Genomic DNA, 20531 nt, shown 5'->3' with positions numbered 1-20531 from the left:
TCCACAAACCTCACATCCCAGGGGGCGGCCAGAGGAGCCAGTGCGATGCCAGGCCTCGTGGCTGGTGTTCCCAGATGCCTCCCAGGTGCTCTGGGTGGTCCTCTCTGGCCTTCCATTCAGCCTAGTGGACCCTGTATCTTTTCAAGGCCTCATGCACAGTTGCCACAGAGGAAATGTTGCTGGGTGAATTCTGGTTGCAGTACATTTTTAAAGCCCTTTGAAAAGAAATAAATAAGAAATGACTCTGCTGTGGGTAAAACTTTGGTCATCTTTCCATTTGTTTGATGAGAAAGAATATAGAACAATGAGATCAAAATCTAAAGCTTTTGGAAGAATTATTCACATTTTTTACGGTTTAAAAATATTGCCTGTCGTCCCCTAGAAATGACATGTTCTGGCTGAAGTGTTTGGAGTAAAGCCAGCCTTGATTCTCTAAAATTTGGTGGTATTCTGAATGCATACTAAACACTAACCATGCATTATGCAATATTTAGAGAAAATATAAATCATCTAAATCAGTATGTTCCAGATTTGCCTTTCAGAACCAGTAAGAATTTTTTTTCCCTCAAGTTGCAATATGGGAGAAAAAGAAAACATTTATTCTAGCTCAAATAATTTTTATAGGAAGAAAACTTGCATACTTTTATTAACCCTGTCATTTCTCAAACTCTTCGACTACAGAACTCTTTTCTTTGTGGAATGTCACATGACATGTGTATTAGTCAGCTGCTGTAACAAAGAGGACCAACAATATAATGACTTAAGTTTATCCCTATTTCATGTAACAGTCAAGGACAGGTAGGAAGACTGCTCTACTCCATTGATTTAGTCAGAATTTCCAGTTCTCTCTGGGTTTTTCACCACCCCTAGAACATCATCTTTGTCTGTATAGTCAAAATTGGGTCACAGGCCTATAGCTAATAACGTGTATTATATACTTGAAAGTTGCTGAGAGTAGATTGTGTTCTCACCACACACACACACACACACACACACACACACACACACACACACACAAAGAGAGAGGGTTAACTATGTTAGGTGATAGAGATGTTATTTATCGTGATCTTGGTAATCATTTCACTTTACACTTTATATATAATCATTACATTTTATACTTTAAATATATACAATTATATTTGTCAATTATTCCTCAATAAACTTGGAAAAAAATGTAGCTCTCAAAACACGCAAACAGAAAACCTCCCTCCCTCCCAAAGAACTGGGTCACAGGTATATCTGCATTCCTGTTCATAGGTTAAGAAGAATTTGAAGGATCATATGTGCAATATTTTAAGACTGTCTAGAAGTAGCACACATCATCTTCTGTCAAATTCTAGTGTTGAAAACATTGTCATATGGCAACTCCTAGCTTCAATAAAGGGGCAGAAATTATAGACCCTAATAATGGAGGCAATTTCTCAGCTATCAGTCCATTAATATGTATCATAGTCACCAAACGAGGAAAACCCATATGACCCTACCCATCCAGAAAAGCTGACACTTAGGTACCAGCAGATAGTAGACTAATCAAAGACTGCCAAATGTACTTGAAAGCCAATTAGAAAGCTTCCCTCACTTTCAAAAATTCCACCCTACTAGAATTAGAAAATCCCACCCTGAAAGGATACTCACCAAAGACTGTCATAAGACTTCCTCTTTCCAGCCTGTAAGATCCACTCTCCTTTTAATCCCCTTCCAGTCTCCACTGGAATAAAAGTGATGGCAGTGACCCCCTTTCAACAGTGAGATTTGAATAAATACCCTTTGATTAACTCTATAGGTGGTCTTTGTCCTTTTGACAAAATAATTACAGGTTGGTCAAATAATGAATTGAAAGAATAGGAAATCATGAACATTCTAGAAGAAAAGATATTTTAAAGAATAACTTTGGAATGGGAGGGATCTTTCAGGCAAAACACAAAATCCAGAAGCCAAAATGAAAATGGTAAAAAATTAGGATAAACAGGAAGCACAATTTTTTTGTATAAAATATTTTTAAAGTTAAAAGATAAAATTTCCAAGCATATAACAAAGGATTAATTTCCTTGATATAGAAACACTTTAAAAAATTAATGAAAATAATTCAAGAAAAATGGATAAAGGAAATAAACACAATTTATAGGAAAATAAATACAAATAACTAACAAATATATAAAAAGAAGCTTAGACTAACACATAATCAAAGAGTTTACAAATTAAAATAAGATACTTAAAAATTTATTAGAATGTCAAATTTAAAAATATTTAATGGTATGCAATATTGGTAAGAGTATAAGAGAACAGGTATTCTCATAACATGTTGGGAACAGGATAAAACTATGAATTTTTAAAAGTCAATTCGCAACAATCAAAATTTAAGATGTGTATATGCCTTGATCTTGCAATTGTACTTTTAGGAATTTATTTTATGAGCAAAGATATATATGAAGAGGCATATTCAGGTTATGTGTAGGTTTTTGTTTGGACTTAGTTTTCATTTTTGGGGGAAATAAATGCTTAGGAGTGTGACTGCTGTTTACTTTTTAAAGAAACTGCCAAACTATTTTCCAGAATGGCTGGAAAATTTTTCATTCCCACTGGCAAATAATCAGTGGTCCATTTTCATTATGTTTTTCCCAAATTTAGTATTCTCAGTGGGTTTTTGATCCTGAAAAATTTGTGCTCTCTACTTTCCCTAACTTTAAAAAAAGTCATTTTAAGTCCATAGTTTATGTTAGAGTTCATTCTTACTTAGTGTTGTACCTTCTATAGGTTTTGACAAATGTGTAATGACATGTACTCACCATTATATTGTTCCTGCTATTTTCAATTGTAGCCATTCTAGTAGTTGTGTAGTGATATCTCATTTGTGGTTTTAATTTGTGTTTCTCTAATGGCTAATGATGTTGAATATCTTTTCATGTGCTTCTTTGCCATTCATTTGTCATATTTTGTGAAATATCTTTCATATCTGTTGCCCATTTTCTAATTGGATTTCTTTTACTGTTCAATTTTGAGAGTTCTTTATATACTTTAGATACAAATCCTTTGTCAGATATATAATGTGCAAGTATTTTCTCCCAGTCTATAGCTTGCTTTTTCATCCTCTGAATAGGGTCTTTCACAGAGAAAAAATTTTAACTTTGATGGTCTCATTTACCATTTTTTTCTTTAATGATCACACCTTTGGTGTCATATGTAGAATTTTTTCCCAACTCTACATCCCTGAATTAGTTTCCTAGAGTTGCCATAACAAATCACCATAAACATTGTGACTTAAAGAAGAGAAAATTATTTTCACCTCTTACTGTGTCAAAATATTCATTAATTATTTTTAAGCATGCTATATCCTGTCAACTCTCTAAATAAAATAATTATTCATAAGCTGTGCACCTTTTTTTTCTCTATTAGCTTTGTTTCCTTGGGTGTAAATTCTTTTATTTGTTGAAGTTGTGGCCTATGCCAGATCATGTCTGTTGGTACTTAGCCCTATATCCACTTTGCTATAATCCCCTATGTATTCCTGAAGCTAGGTGTCTGAAATGACACATCCTGGACTCTCTTGTCAGGTCAGTGCTAGTTAGATTCTGCAAATGAAGGACAGTCACACAAGATTGAAGGGGGGAAGAAGGGAGAAGTATTGTGTTTCAGACAGTGCCCGTGGCAGTGACCCCTGCTACTGTTCAGGCATGAGTGCAGGCTTATGGGCTACAGCTCAGGGACTGTAGCTACTTCCTGATGTCTGGGCAACACCATCTCCCTCCCTTTGCTTCTCCAGCCTTTCCAAAATTATGGTAGCAACTTCCTTGATGGATATAGTATTTTGGTATTGGAAGCAGTCCAAGGGGATAGGCTCTCATAGATATAAATGCAAGGTTGTTATCTGAACTGGCCTCCTTGCTAAAAGAAGTGGGTTATTATTAGTTTAAAGCAGGAGGGACAAAAGAGATACTTAAGAGGTATCCAGGGTTGCCTTGAATGGAGTGCAATTGTAGACAAATCTTTGGAAGAGATAAAGGAATATTTTCTGTTCTTGACATTTCTGAGGATTTGGGGATGGAATGGAAGGCTGCAGGGTATGCTTACTCTGCCGTCCTGCTCCAATCTTCTGTATTATTTTTTGAAATGGTGATTATGCTTATTGCTCAATTAAGATTATGTTTTAAAAATCACTACAAGGAAAACTATATGGCAATGTTTAACCATACTTCATGGACAATTGGCCTGCTATTTCAATATCCCAATTCACATGCTGAAGGGATTTGAACAGTAGTCATGATACCCTGGAGGAAATTATCACATTTTTTGATTATTTCATTCTAGTAACAGTTCTGTCCTGGGAAAAAGATTAGCCTCCAGGCATTTCTGACTGTTTTTCAGTTACAGTCTCTAAACCAGTATGCAGCAGCATTGCTTCTTTCCACATGGTGGCCTTTGTAGTAGCTGGCAGATTTCCCTGGGGCCTCAGAATGGCAGACTTATGCAATGTCACTGGCTGACAGTTCGATCCAGCACAAGCTTGGTGAGATTTTAGGGCTAAAGTCATTGCATCCTGTGCAATAGTTGAAGCCTGCAATAACCAGCTGCATTCCCTAAGGCTGGGAAAAAATACTTTTTATGCCAATCTCAAAACTACCCTAAAATACATGCACAAAACTTAGGGTCTCAGAGTCTACCCGGAGGGGTGAAGAACATGCGGTATTACAAAGCCTAAGGATTTTGTAGTCTGATGGATCTAGGTTCAAATCTTGAATCTGTGCCTTGGACAAGTCACTTAACCTCATTGAACTCCAGATGCTTTATTTGTAAAATGGGAAACAATCATAGTTATCTCCAAGGGAAGATTATAACAATTCACTTATTCATTGATTCAACATTTGTTATTGCCTACCTTGTACTAGATCTTATTCCAGGGACAAGGGGACACAATATTGAACAGGCAATGTGCCTGATTTCATGAAGTTTACATTCTAGTAAGTAGAGAAAGATAGTAACACAGACCAAAATAAATAAGAAAATGCCACAATAAAAATGAAACAGTGATGAAACAGAGAGTTGCTGCAATTTCTCTGTGTTTTCTCCTTGGTTCAAACTACCTAGTAAACTATATAGAACCTAATTTTCACAGGCCCCTTATCTAAGCCAGTAGGCCATTGGAGAGGGTTCATGATTAATTTTAATGGTCCAATGGTGATGGAAGGAGACTTGACTTTAGGTGGTTAACACACAATGCATTATACAGATGATGTATTGTAGAGCTGTATACCTGAAACCTACATAATTTATTAACTGATGTCACTCCAATAAATTCAATAATTAAAAAAAATGTTAATGGCTCAGTGTGACTTCTCTGGAAACATTTGCATACAGCATGTCCTAAAATAACATCGTTTCATTCAATGTTTTATTATAACATTGATGAGATGCTGTAGGAACTTAACTTCTGTTTATATCAATTAGACTATGGTAAAATTGGTTTTGTTTTATGTTGCTTCATAAAATAGAACTATATTAGCAGAAGGTCAAGGCCTTGGGTCATACTTTTATTTTACTTTGTTGGTGGACTTTTAGGCTCTGCGTGGCCAGTGGAGGTGGTATTTGGGGGTAGGCAGACACTTTCTTGCCCATCCTCTGCCTGAAAACACTCTGTTTCTGAATGTCTTATAGAATTTGTTACTGGGATCTTAAGCCCTGCTGGGATCATTTAATGCATCAGAAGTTGTGGCTTGCAAGAACCAACTGATCCTGCCCTTCAAAAATATAACATGGATCTGCCAAGAAAGAGTCCAAGGTGATCAATGTTGCTATTTCAAGCCTAAGCCTTCTAGGAACATCAATGTGGATGGCAATGTCTGGTCCTCCAGGCTGCTCCAGCCCAGAGCTAGGTTCCCTAATAGGTGGATTAGGCACATGGTTAAGGCATTGATAAAAGAAAACTCACACACACCTGAAAAGTTAGCTCTCAAAGCCTTATTTAGAATTTTGGAACCAGAAATATCTTGGAAGATGGTATTCTAATATCACATTTTATGTAGGTTTTCTGTTATATTGAATATGAGTTACTTAGGGGTGGGGGAGCCATAATCTTTTGGAATTCAGGGCCTCTAAAGGTCATAATCTGACCCTGTCCCGCACCACCCAGAAACTTACCCTCACCTCAGTTCTCAGAATTAACACACATAGTCTCTCACAAATCTGGGGTCCAGGCTAGGGAGTGGAGGATGTATTTTTTTTTTTTTACTCTATTGCAGCTCCCTCTGCCTGTTCTCCTTTCTGTAGTGCCAACACAGTTTCACACTTCATCATATGCAGTGACCAGGAGTGTGATAGTGGTAACTGGTGCCTCTGACTTTTAGGGCAAATCTATGGGGGCAGGGAGGTCTCCTGGACCATTGGATGATTTCCTTTTACATGAGGAAATTTCTCACGTGATGCAGAAATATATTGTTTTCCTGCTTCTGGTCTTGAACCTTACCCCATCTTCTTTTGCTGTTATAGGAAACAAAAATAAGGGCCAAGGCCTGGGAACATGAGGGTTTGACTGAGTCTCCACTTGGCCTCTTCAGACCAAGCTGGGCTGCCCCAGCTCCCCAGAGTAGAGACCTGGGCAGCTGCCAGGGGCAAGGTGCTGGCCCATTGGTCTCTGGCCCTCACAGGGTTGGCCAATGGAAAGGGACAGCTGTGAGGTGGGGACTGCCTGCCCCATGAGTAGCCGGCTGCTGAGGCCGAGCCATCTCCTCCTCTCTTACATCCTGACTGCAGTCTGTGGATCCCACACCTAGAGGTAAGAGCAATGTCATTAAAGTTTGAGGCTGGGGATGGGGATGGCTGCCCTGCCTTGGAACCTCTGGCTCAGGTGCCCCCAAATTCTTCTGTTGCAGCAGCATGGCGAATAATACAGCAAAGCTCAGCCAGGGTAGCTTTCTTGATTCTCTCACAGCTCTAAGAGAAAAGGGACTGTTCCTCTGGTCAAAATGCCTGGGACCATCTTGAATTTTGACCAGTTCACTCTGTGGCAAGATGTCTTCCCAGAGAAAAAGTTAGGGTCAGTGAGGGGGAGGAATGGTCCAGTGCCAGAGTCCAATTAGATAAAAGGAGAAGGTGATCAAATGATTCTCACAGAAAGAAGCATAGGAAGAGGCAGTTTGGGAAAAGCCTGAGCCCCGATCTCAGACTGAGTTTGAAATCCAGGTCTACCACGTGATTCTACTCAGCAAATGTTATTGAGCAGATTTTACGGGTTCACAAGACACAAAGATGAATGAGACATTGTTGCCTATAGATTTGGGAGTATCTGTGGATATGGCGATATCTAGAGATGTGGGGGACATCTCACAGGGTGATCAAGAGGTTCAAATGAGACAAAGTGAGCAAAGGGCCTGGCATATACTAGAGGGGCTTATGAAAAATCTTATTTTTAGAAGACATTTTCTGATAGAAACAGCTGGGTCTGCCTGGCCTTTGCCAAACTCAATTCTGCTCTCCCCAGTGAGCAGTGTCTGAGGCATCCTGGTTGTTTCCAGCTGTCAATGTAGAGGCCAGAGTGGGAGGCATTTAGATGTCAGGCCAGTCTTTGTGTGTCAGAGGATGTGGGTCCCTCGTCGGGAAGGTTCTGGTTTTCAGATCAAGCCTTGCACAGGGTGTAGCCACCTCTGTCCTGGTGACTTTTTCTTAGGGGAAAGGTTGGCTCCTCCTAACAAGTTTGGGGAGCAGGGGTGCCCTTTATGCTGGCAGAATACGCCCAGAGGAGCATGAGGGTATCTACTTTGTTCATGAAGCAAAACAGTGGAAAGCCAGCTCTGCAGCTTAATTGGCAGTCCTTGTGGCCACCCTCCCAGAATTCTTGAGGAGTTGTAAAGAGAGGCACAGGACTTGGTTCTTGTCCTTTCTAAGGTGGCTGCAGGGACAAACTTTCCATCTACTCCTTGTCAAGTCAGGAGACCAGCGGCCTCAGACAGACACTTGGCAGAGGTCAGGAGGTAGAAGCTCTGGAGACAAGAAACTTTCAATCACGAATTCCTTCATGTGCAGAGAGACTGATGCTAAAAATGTGGTGGATGGATGCTCTGCTTTACTAGTTCTTTGAGAACATGAGTGTATGCGTGTGAGTGTGTGTGTGTGTGTGTGTGTGTGTGTGTGTGTGTGTGTGTGTGTGTGACACAGAGAGAGATTTGGGCATGGAGATGCTGACAGCTTTCCCAGGGCTGAGTGAAAGCTTTCAGGTAACCCTCCTGGGAGCTGAGCTAATGCTTGCTTCTGCCATTTAGCATTAGGTAGCACCATGTGAAATTGCCAGTATTCTACCATTTTTTGACCTTTAAAAATGGCGAGTTCATATAATTCAAACTAAGATTTGTATGATAGAGACAGAGAAGCATCGATCAGACCATCAAATCTCAGAGGGAAGGTAGGGGAGGGCGGGGATAAGGGGGAGAGATTAACCAAAGGACTTATATGCATGCATATAAGCCTAACCAATGGACACAGACACCAGGGGGGTGAGGGCACGAGTGGGGAGAGTGGGCAATGGGAGCATAAGGACACATATGTAATACCTTAATCCAGTGGTCGGCAAACTCATTAGTCAACAGAGCCAAATATCAACAGTACAACGATTGAAATTTCTTTTGAGAGCCGAAAACCGACTTCTGTGCATGGGCCCCCAAGTTTCAATCGCACTGTACGTGCATGCCCGCACGTGGTATTTTGTAGAAGAGCCACACTCAAGGGGCCAAAGAGCTGCATGTGGCTCATGAACCATGGTTTGCCGACCACTGCTTTAATCAATAGAGAAAAAAAATTTTTTTTTAAAAAAGAGTTGTATGATTTTTAAACCAGCATCTTGGTCTCTTCATTCTTCTATATAGGGGAGTCAAAAGCTGGGCTACAGGGAGGATTAAATGAAATCAGATTTAAAAGTGCCTCATGCAATTTATGCTCCAAAGTACTCTTGCTAATTTCAAAGTGTTCTCATGGCCCTCATCTTACATGATCTCATTTGGCAGATTAAGAAGCTGAGTCTGGGAAGCCTTTTGGGAGGCAGTGTAATGTGATGGAAAGCTCACTGGTTTGGAAGCCAGATGGGAATCTCACAGGAATCATCTTAATCTCTGTTTCCCCATCCCAAAAGTTAGGGTTATTTTCCTTGTTTCATGAAGTTCTTATAAAGATTAAAATACTAGTAAGTAATAAGTAAAATGCATAATGTGTAAAAGCTCCTGGTGTGCGAGTTAGTTTTGAGGTTAATCTAATAAATGCATCTCTTTCCTTGCCCTTAGTCCCCCATTTGTAAAAGCAGGGAAGGGGTGAGATGGTTTCTGGGGCCCCTCTTGTCTCCCAGGGGCTGTGTGAACTGTGCTTTACTGCCCTTTCCTGCTGGAAGAGTTAGCACCCGGCGTGGTAACTTCTTCCCCCCATATGGCTCTGTCCCCTGTCAGCTCCAAAGGAGACCTCATCCTTGTATTTCACAAGATTCTGCTCTTGTTACTGAAATTCCAGCAGGTCAAAGTGGAATTTCTCATACATTTTAACACTAGAGGCCCGGTCCACAAATTTGTGCACCAGTGGGGTCCCTTCAGCTTGCCCTGCAGGATTGGGCTGGAACCGGCTCTCCGACATCCCCTGAGGGATCCTGGATTGTAAGAGGGTGCAGGCCAGGCCAAGCAACCCCACTGGTGCATGATCACGGCCAGGGCGGGACATGGTAGGTTGACCAGCTGGGGAGGGACCACAGGAGGGCTCCAGGGCATGTCTGGCCCATCTTGCTCAGTCCAGATCGGCCAGACCCCAGCAGCAAGCTAACCTACTGGTTGGAGTGTTTGCCCCCTGGTGGTCAGTGCACATCACAGTGACTGGTCGACTTGTTGACTGGTCAACTGGTCAACTGGTCAACTGTTTGCTCCCTGGTGGTCAGTGCACATCATAGCGAGCGGTTGAGCAGCCTTAGCATATCATTAGCATACTATGCTTTGATTGGTTGAATGGATGACCGGACAACCGGACACTTAGCATATTAGGCTTTTATTACATAGGATTTGAAAATGAGAGATCATAACATGGCCTTTGAGGACTCAAAGAACATCATGATCATCCCCTTGTGATTTATTTATTTATTTATTTATTTTTTTCTTTATTGATTAAGGTATTACATGTATTCTTATCCCCCCATTGCCCTCCTCACTCGTGCCCTCACCCCCTTAGTGTCCGTGTCCATTGGTTCTGCTTATATGCATGCATACAAGCCCTTGCAATTTTAAAAGTAAACAGCTCCTGTGCATGGGGCCATGAAAGCCAGTGCAGTAGAGAGGAGCCAGCCTTCCATTTCAAATGGCACCTCTGCACGCTTCCACCTGTTATCCTGGGGCAGAGGTTATCACACCTCTCTGGTTCTCAGATTTCTCTTGTGGGCATTGAGTCCTACCTTCTGGTGTTGTGGGGATGAAATGAGATTAAAGAGGTGGTCCACAGAGCTGCACCATAAATATTTGTTTGCTTTCATTCTCTTCACTTACATGTGTGGAACACTTCATACATTTATAAAATACTTTTTATACTTTTAGTCAATTGATTTGTACAATAATAATGTGAAATAAATGAGATAAGGATTAATAATCACATTTGTAGGCAAAGAGCATGGTGTCCAAAAGGGAGTAGGGGCAGGTAAGTCACCCAGCGAGTTAATGGTGGAGCTTAGTCTAGGAGCCAGGTCACTTGCATCATGATCTGGAGGTCTGTTCATGCTATTGGATGTCTCCATCCTATGGATGGAATAGCAAAAGACAGATGTGTGACCCTGAAGCTGTTTTCCTCCTCTGGGTTATGCCTAAGAGTTCATTATTGGGCTTTGGAAGGTCAGAGTTTGATTTCCAGCTCCTCTATGTGTAGTTCGGAGATGTTGGCCAAGTCACTTAACCTCCTTGAAGACCATTTTCTTCATCTCTAAAATGGATACAATCAGAGCTAACATTTAAAAGAATATATTTTTATTGATTTCAGAGAGGAAGGGAAAGGGAGAGAGAAACATCAATGATGAGAGAGAATCATTGATTGGCTGCTTCCTGTATGCCCCAGATGTGGACCAAGCCTGCAACCGGGCATGTACCCCAACTGGGAATTGAACCAAGATCTCCTGGTTCTTAGGTCAATGTTCAACCACTGAACACACTGGTGGGCCAGAAATAACATTTATTGAACACTGACATGTGCCAGGCACTGTTCTAAGTACATTATATGGATTATGCCACACAATCCTCCAACTAATATTCGACTGAAACATGTTACAGGTAAGAACAAATGATTTTCACCTGAGCACCGAGATTATGAAGCATGTGCTCCCTGTTTCTGCCTCATACTGTCTCTCAAAATGGCTGTGAGAATGAAATACCAAGTGAGGTAGGACTTTCTACACAATGAAGAATTAGAAGTGGAACTTGGCACTGATCTTCATGAACCATGTGAAAGGTTTCTTTATATGCACAATTGAGTCTTAGATCATACAGTTTCATTTAATAATTTTAATAAAGAAGTCTTTCAAAATCAAAGTGTAACTATTATTATATCCAAACAAAGCACAAACAATTTTTGAATAATTTTTTGAAACGGCACCTCTGCACCAACTGTCAATTGTTATCAATTACAAAATTATCCACCCAGAATTAGACTGGAAGACAATTTTTGTGTTCAGTAAGAATCTGTTCCTCCCTTCAGGAACTTTCTAGGATCATGTACCCATCTTCCCCCACCCTCCTTTCAATACCTCCACCCCATGCCACTGTCATGGAACCCCACTGTCCCTGTTAGTGGAAAAAATAGATCACACTGAAGTGTTGAAACAGAATGCCATTCCTTGAGCTGGGAGAATGCATTCTGAACAGCTTTGGAGTCAGCCCTCCATTGCTATGATCTCTGGGGCTCTCCATAGCTACCTCTTCCAATTCTCACGTTCTGGACCCTCTCCTCCTGTCTCTCTGTGGGAAAAGAAAACAGTCTTATTGATTCTACCCTTCTAATTTCTGGAGAAACAAGCACAGAGCCTCTCAGAGGTCTTCTCAGGAGTTTTAGTGATAACCCTATAAGGAAAAAGAATGGAGGTGACAAACAGTGGGAAAGTTTAAAGACATATGAAATTTTAAAAGTCTCAGAACAAGTATTCTTCCTAAATACAAAAGGGGCTTGGCTGGTCTCTCTTCCTTGGTTTCTTATTTAACTCAGCTCTTTCTTATCTCCTTCCTCCCCCCTTTCTTATCTTGACATGAGCTAAACCTAAGCCAGGAGCTACTGAGAACACTTTCCTGAGCTCTCCACCCAGTAGAGGGCAACAAAGGTACATGTAGATGGTAAGAGTGAGCCTTGACAAGAGACTCGTAACCACCAAGGGGCAGCATTCCTATCTGTGTTGTGTTGACTCCATCTATCTGTGCTCCGCTCCATCCACCACCCAATCTCATTCTCAATTCTCACTTTACGTATAAGGTCACATTTGAACTTGATATTTGTCAACTGATGCATCAGATCACTAGAGAGAATCAACTTAATTAAATGTCTTTAAACAACTAGTTTTAATGTCTTTAAACAAATGTCTTTAAGAAATCATTTGAGTATTTTAGATCGTAGTTTACACTAAAACAAAATATCAGAGATGGACTAAAGAGTGAAACAGTCATTCTATTATTAAACAATAGAGGAAAATAAAGTAGGATATTTATCAAACCCTAGCATGAATAAGGTCTGTTTAACATTAGAAGCAAAGGAAAATATCAACAGAGTTGACTATATAAAAACTAAAACTTCTGTCACCAAAAAATCAGGATAAACAAAAGAATAATCTGCATACTAGAGAAAAGAGTCATAGCTATGTGATAAAGTGTTGGTATAAAGAGCTCACACAAATTAATTCAAAAAGCACATTGTGTTCTAATTACATAAGTAAAAAAAAACTAACGGGGGTATTATGAATGAGAAAATTAAATTAGAATAGAAAATTAAATTAGAAAACAGGCCTTTAATAAAATGTATAGCTCACTAATGATCAAAGTAATGAGGTATCGTTTCCTTTAGTCAATTAACAACAAAAAACGTTTTTAATGATAATATCCCAAGCTGCTAAGAGTAGTTAAGGTAGGCTCTTTGATACACACACTGCAATTTGGGAATATGCATCAAGAACTTTAAAAATGTTCATAGTTTTTGGTCCAGTAATTTTACTTCTGAGAATATGTCATATAATAATTTGGTGATAAGCTATATGCCTAAGGATATTTGTTACAGATTTTAAAATAATATTTTAAAAATGGAAATAACCCAAAAGTTCAACAAGATGGAAATGGTTACATATATTTTGGCTGTATCCATTTAATGGACTAATGCATACACATTTAAAACAATGATTGCAAAAACTAGAAAAAGACAAGGCAAAAATAGGGGAATAAAATTTCTATGTAAAGTATGTTTCCACTATGTTTAAAAATAAGCAGAGACATTATTAGGATGGAGGATTGTTTTGTTTTCTGTAGTTTCCAAAGTGTTTATATTACTGGTTTTAATGAATGCACACATGTATGTGTATATATGTAAAAGATTAATATATATACATATATACACACATATATATGGAAGATGAGGTTGTTTTGTCATGTAGAGCCCAGGTAATGGGGCATAGGAGTGGATTCCAGACACCATGCACATCTTTGGAGGTATGATTGCCAATCATGGTCTTTCCTGCATCCTTCACAGAGGAGTTTCTCCTAAAGCCAAACCCAATTCTGGAGATTTCATGTAATCTATAAGAGGTAAGCAACCTGATGAAAAATAGTGTCTTTAGGGAAAATAAAATACATATGGACTGTGTTTTGTTTAGTATCAGGTTCTTGGGATTAACCTTTCAAACTAGACAGAAGGTCTTAGTGATACCTGTGATGCAGGGTCCTAGGACTTATTTCCCTCTTTGGTGCTTTCAACTCTCTGGCGTACTTTAGGGATGGGAAGACTAAGACTCTGGCAATCAGATGTGGGAGCTAAGATCACCCTAATATCAAGGCAGAAGCTATGAGGGTACAAGTCCCTAGGTATGTAAAGGACCATCTTCTGGGAGGGGGTTATGGAGGGATGATTCTGAGACAGAGAGACCCTTGGCCACCTGTGCCACTTAAGCTTTTTTCTTGGACTCCTATAGTTCATATTTCAAATATACTCCACACTCCTTGCCTCTTGTCTTCTTCTTTTCTCGTTCCCTTTCTTCCTCCTTCCTTCATCTCTCTGGCTCTTTTGCTCTTTCTTTTTCTTATTATAAAAATATTTATTTACTACCTACTCTATGCTGGTAGTGTGTCAGGCTTTGCCTCCCCCTACACAGGTAGTTTAATGGGCGAGCTAATCAGGAATTACAGTATAGTGAAAGAAGTGCAATGCTGCAGATAAATGAGGCCACTGGGGAACACAGAGGAGGAAGAACCAACCCAGTTGGGGGAGAGATAACCAGAAGGGGTTCCTGCAAGATGACATCTTAACTGTCCTGAAGGCTGCATAGGGATCAGGCATGTGAGGAGATGCAGATAAGGGAGGCCCAGGCAAATGGACAATGTATCTCTTATTGTCTGACTAATCCAAGGCAAGGCTGTGTGTGTGTGTGTGTGTGTATGCATTATGCATGTATGTGTGTGTGTGTATGCATGTGTGTAATATATCAAATGGCCTAATGTCACCCAGGAGGAGGGGAGAGGAAGGAAGAGAATGGGAGAAAAAGGAGGAGGAACATACATAGAAAATAAGGGGCAGGGTAGTAAAGAAGAAACCAAAAGGAGCCAAGAGAGAGGAGTTAGAATGGTATGGAATGGCCCGGCTGGCATGGTTCAGTGGTTGAGCGTAGACCTATGAACCAGGAGGTCACGATTCGATTCCTGGTCAGGGCACATGCCCGGGTTGCAGGCTCGATCCCAGTGTGGGGCATGCAGGAGGCAGCTGATCAATGATTCTCTCTCAACATTGATGTTTCTAGCTCTCTCTCCCTCTCCCTCCCTCTCTGAAGTAAAAATAATATATATTTTAAAAAATAAAATAATTGGATGGATTGATCTGAGTCAACATCCTTGGAAAACTCAAGGGAAGGATTCTTGACAAGTTGACTCTTGGAGCTTTCTCCATGCCTGGTCCTGTGCTCAGATATGAGCAAATTGGAGTAACATTGTTGTGCCATCATTGAACTCACAATCCTATTGAAGAAGAGTGGTTACCCATAAGTAATATGTTAAATATTGCAAATATCAGGGCAGAAAAAGATTGAGGTAGATTGAAATAGAAAAGTCTTCCTGGAAGAGGTGAGTATTGGGAGAGTAAGTCTCAGAAGTGGACTCTGCTGAGGTGGTGTGAGTCTTGCTTAGATCCAGTATGAGTGTGCTGTGTGGGGTCTGTCTCTCATGGCTAGTCCAATTTCAGGGATCAGGATGCTGTTGCTGCCAGCTGTTCTCCTGTTACTACTCCTGCCCAGTCATGGTCAAGATACCCCGACTGGAGAACCTGGAGTCCTACTTCCCCTGCCTAAGGGGGTCTGCACTGGTTGGATGGCAGGCATCCCAGGGCATCCTGGCCACAATGGGACCCCAGGACGTGATGGCAGAGATGGCACTCCTGGTGAGAAAGGTGAAAAAGGAGATGCAGGTAAGAACAAGTTTTTTGGTCTCCTCCATCAGACTTCTCTTGGGTAGAGGAATGCTTCTAGAACTATATAAGGGTATTAGTTATTGACTAAGGTCTAGACAAGGGAAAGAAGCAAAGTTTTTTTTTATGCACTCATAAGCAACCTAAAGTGGATTTTGGGTTGGCCTTCCAGTGGTGACAATAGGTGTACCTGTGAAAAATCAAGTATCCTTGATTCTGCTCTATCTGTATCTCCTTCTCTGTCCCCTTTCCCATCCCCACCCTCATCCATCCCTAGTCCCAATTTGTTCATATTCCTATTTCTATTCATTTGCCCTTAATTTCCATTCCATGCAGTGACATTCAACCACACTTAGTGTTCACCTCCTGCAGGTCGCAGTCTTGCTCCTAGAGAGCTCCTGGTCTAGTTAAGAAGAGAAGCCTAATGCATAAGACTGTGAAAGGTTACTATTGGGAAGTCCACTCCAAATATGCCAAATTTAATGTGAACAAATTCCAAATTATGGAACAGAGAAAAGGTGCCCTTAGAGCAAACTTAGATTAACAATGAGGCTTTAAGGAGGAGGAAGGTCTTAAGCTAGGTCTTAAAAGATGAGTGGACAGAGCAAAGAAGGGATGGCATCCTACACAAAGGGATAGAGAGCAAAAGTATGGTTGGTTGAGACAGTACATAGTTGACAGGTCAATGATGGAGATTTATTGGACATAAGGTTGGAAAGAATTAATGGAAGCCTGCTGGGGAGGATGTGGAAATAGGAGATATAACTCTCCCCTTTGGATGCTTCCACTGGTTCTTTGCTCTGTAAGTGAAGCAGGTTGTATATAGGGGCCATAGGGACAGTGTTTTAGGTTGGAATCAACTTAGGCAGGAGTTCTGTTTCTTGAGGTCACTGAGGTCTTTTTGTTCTTTAGGTCTTGTTGGTCCTAAGGGTGACACTGGTGAAACTGGAGTGACTGGGGTTGAAGGTCCCCGAGGCTTTCCAGGAGTCCAAGGCAGGAAAGGAGAACCTGGAGAAAGTGCCTATGTATACCGCTCAGCGTTCAGTGTGGGACTGGAGACCCGGGTCACTGTTCCCAATGTTCCCATTCGCTTTACCAAAATCTTCTACAATCAGCAAAACCACTATGATGACACCACTGGCAAATTCCACTGCAACATTGCTGGGCTCTACTACTTCTCCTACCACATTACAGTCTATCTAAAAGATATGAAGGTCAGCCTCTACAAGAAGGATAAGGCTGTGCTCTTTACCTTTGACCAATACCAGGACAAGGACTTGGACCAAGCCTCTGGCTCTGTGCTCCTCCATCTGGATATCGGTGACCAAGTCTGGCTCCAGGTGTATGGGGAAGGGGAACATAATGGGATCTATGCAGATAATGTCAATGACTCCACCTTCACAGGCTTCCTTCTCTACCATGACACCAATTAATGACCACTTAACCAGAGCCTCCACTGGGCCAAACAACCCAGAAGTCAAAGAATAGCCCAAGGGTTTTCAGTGTAGTTAGAAGACTGATATTATTATTCAGTTGGAGAGTTCTGAACATTATTCATGCATTTACTCATTCATTCATCAAGTACCTTTTAAAAAAGTTATATAGTTTCTTCTCCATCCTAAAGGATATATGTTCCCTGGCTGCAAGGATCTGGTACATAGTGTCAATTGAAGGATAATAGCATTTACTGGGGAGCTTAACATACATGACAAGATAACTGACACAGGACAGTGCTATTCTGTGCCCACAGTTTCTCCTCAAGTTCATGCCGATCCCCTGAGGTACACAGAAAAGATATTATTCTCCTCTTTTTACATTTGGGGTTCTGAGACCTAGAGAGTTAAGTGAATGCCTAACATCATCCAGATATAAAGTGGTGGAGCTAGAAATCACACTCGGGGCCATGAACTTTTTCTATTATACTGTGTCCTTTTTTAGAAGTACTTGCCCTCCTTGGGATGTTGGTAGGGGGCATCTCTCATGTATCTTACCTGAGGGCCTTAACTCATCATGAGTTAAGTTTTTTTCCCAGGAGAGCTCCCTCAGAACAAGTGGTTCTATAACCAGGTCCCATTTCAGCTGGACCACTCAATGGCCCCTGAACTTCTCTTTCCTCATGCTCTTCTCTCTAATCCAGAAAGCTACCTCCATTTCCACATGCTGAAATATTCCCTGGTTCTCAAAAGCCACCCGGTCAGGAAGCTCCTCTGATATGATACTCTTCCCTGCAAACCTTTCTCACATACTGCACCCCTGTGTTTCTTCATGTGTTATCCTGGTTGAGAGCCCTGGGAGTGGGAGACATCTCAGATCAAGGACAACTTCCCAGAAGTACCACATTTTCTACATGTCTGAGTCCTCTTGCAGGACCTTGATCAATGTCTCACGAAGACCACATCTATTCAGAATTAACTCCATTTCAGCCTCTTCATGTAACTAATTCTTATCAACAAAAATATTGTTATTTTAGGAGCTCTCTGATTTTAAGCACCTAATGCTTGTTCCACTGTATAATTTGAATAATTTTAACCAAGGTTAGGAATGACTGTGCTTTCCAGAACACTTGAAGAATTTTTCCTTGAGGAGATAGTTGGAGCCTGTAATACAAAAACCCATGAAGGAATTTGAAAACCATTCTTTCCTTGAGTAACAACTGGGTTTGGGAAGACCTGGGCCTTCTGAATCTATTCTTGTTTTTTTAAGAATTATTAAAACACACACACACACACACACACACACACACACACACACACACACACAAATCCCCAAAACTCTCTGAGGTGATATGGTAATTATCTTCATTGTGGTGATTATTTCACAATGTATATCTACATCAAATCATCAAATTATACCCCTTAAATATATAAAAATTTTAATTATAAAATATTCCTCAAAAAGAAAAAAAGAATTACAAGTGGTTGATAGTGGTAAATATTTTCTCAGGATGTTCTTCAAATGTTTTAGTGAAAGCAGAATTAATAGCATTCTGTATAAATTAGAAATGGAAAACCCATTTTTTTGCTTACAGTTTTAAATTCTGAATGATTCCCTTTTATACATGCATTGCTATTCATTCAGTGATTATTTCTACATATAAAACTTTGTCTTTTTGAATGCTTTTATATTATTATTTTCTAAAGATAAAGATATCATTCAGCATTAAAAGTAGAAGCATTTGCATCACATGGCTTTTATTTTCATTTTTGGAGAAAGACATGGGGTTCAGAGTGGAATGAAGGGGTAAACTCAACTCAGATTAATAGGCAAAAAAGAAAAACCTTCCGTGGGAGATAACAGTGTTACCTCTTAGGAGGAAAAAATGGTGGCAGAATAGACAGATGTGTCCTGAGCCTTGTCCCCGAGCAGATAGAAAGAACAGCTGAGGGTCACACAGGGAGTGTTTGTTGGTGAGTTGAGGGATAGCTATATTCCAGGAGATGGTGGGGGATTGCTGGATGGGGGTCCCCTGACCAGGCAGCCTCCACTGCTGCTGGGTTCCCTCCTGGAGTGACGGCCTAGGAAGCAGATACTGCGCCATTTTGAAGGGGAAAGTGGATGTTATCTGGAGCCTGAAAATCTACAACTATGGCACCCACCTGACATCTGCGAACCCCAGACACCGGCCCCCAATTGGTGCAAACACACAGATTCAGAGGAGCTCTACACTCCAGCACGGAAAGGTCAAATTTCGCCTGGGATAAGGTGAGGTCTCTGGTCCTGGCAAGAGAGAGAAACATGTGCACTGTGGGAGCTGGAGGACCGGGGGAAGTCTGCACTTAGAAAAATCCGTGGCTGTTGGAGCTGGCGTGATCTGTGAATGTGGAAGGGGGTCCTCAGAGCTGCTAACAGAAAGGATCTCTAAAAAAACAACCCAATTTGATCTGACGCAAAAGGACAGCCTAAAAATTTTTAAAGTGTGTTGGCTGCTTAGACACAAGGGGGAAAAAAGACTGCACAGACTTGCATGCAGCCCCGGAGTTCGCACACTTACACTGGCTCTTTTTTTTGTTTTTGTTTTTTCTTTTTCCTCTTTAAATCCTTGCTTCTGTTTACTAAGCCCAATACATAGGATCACCCAATTGGGGACACCCTAAGACAGTGGTCAGCAAACTGTAGCTCGCCAGCCACATGAGGCTCTTTGGTCCCTTGAGTATGGCTCTTCCACAAAATGCCACAGCCTGGGCTTGTCTATTTTGAAGAAGTGGCGTTGGAAGAGGTTTGGGTTTAAAGAGTTTGGCTCTCAAAAGAAATTTCAATCGTTGTACTGTTGATATTTGGCTCTGTTGACTAACGAGTTTGCTGACCACTGCCCTAAGAGACTGCAGGGGAAAGTTGTTTTACTGGAACCTGGGGATGAGAGCAGGGAATAACCATCAGAGAACCAGCTCTGGGGCAATCCACTCCCACAAACCTGTATTGAATGCCACAGGGAAAGCAGGATCTAGCCAGGGGTGGGCAAACTTTTTGACTCAAGGGCCACAATGGGTTCTTAAACTGGACCGGAGGGCCGGAACAAAAGCATGGATGGAGTGTTTGTGTGAACTAATATAAATTCAAAGTAAAGGAGCGGAGGGGAGAGCAAGAGAACTGGATAGAACAGCTGGATCCGGCCCGCGGGCCATAGTTTGCCCATGGCTGACTAAGCACTGGCTAGAGAGGACCTATAGACCAGGAGGTCAATCCAGAAACACTGCCACTCAGGGGTTGAATCACAAATTGACTCTTGTGTAAACACAAATAAAGGAATACAAGATATTAAGACACACTGCTTGCTTAAAAATCAGGACTGGCTTACAACACTGAGGAGCAGTGGAACTCAGGGAACTGCAATACTGTCCTGATTAGGAAACAGGCATGCCAAACAGAACAGTAGAGGAAGTGAATGACCTTCACTACTG

At 41.1% G+C, this 20531-nt stretch overlaps 1 protein-coding gene across 1 annotated transcript; it reads left to right on the top strand.

Moving 5' to 3' along the window:
* The first annotated feature begins 6672 nt into the window (after positions 1-6672).
* On the top strand, positions 6673-18816 carry ADIPOQ (adiponectin, C1Q and collagen domain containing). The gene is made up of 3 exons (XM_080655630.1): positions 6673-6766; positions 15412-15633; positions 16546-18816. Exons 2-3 carry the CDS (start codon positions 15420-15422, stop codon positions 17064-17066), a joined length of 735 nt encoding a protein of 244 aa, XP_080511756.1. The 5' UTR covers positions 6673-6766; positions 15412-15419; the 3' UTR covers positions 17067-18816.
* Positions 18817-20531: the final 1715 nt, after the last annotated feature.

Source organism: Plecotus auritus, assembly GCF_963455305.1.
Source record: "Plecotus auritus genome assembly, chromosome: 2".
Classification (NCBI taxonomy): domain Eukaryota; kingdom Metazoa; phylum Chordata; class Mammalia; order Chiroptera; family Vespertilionidae; genus Plecotus; species Plecotus auritus.
The sequence above is the reverse complement of the archived record's forward strand: the minus strand, read 5'-3'. Positions and strand labels throughout refer to the sequence as shown.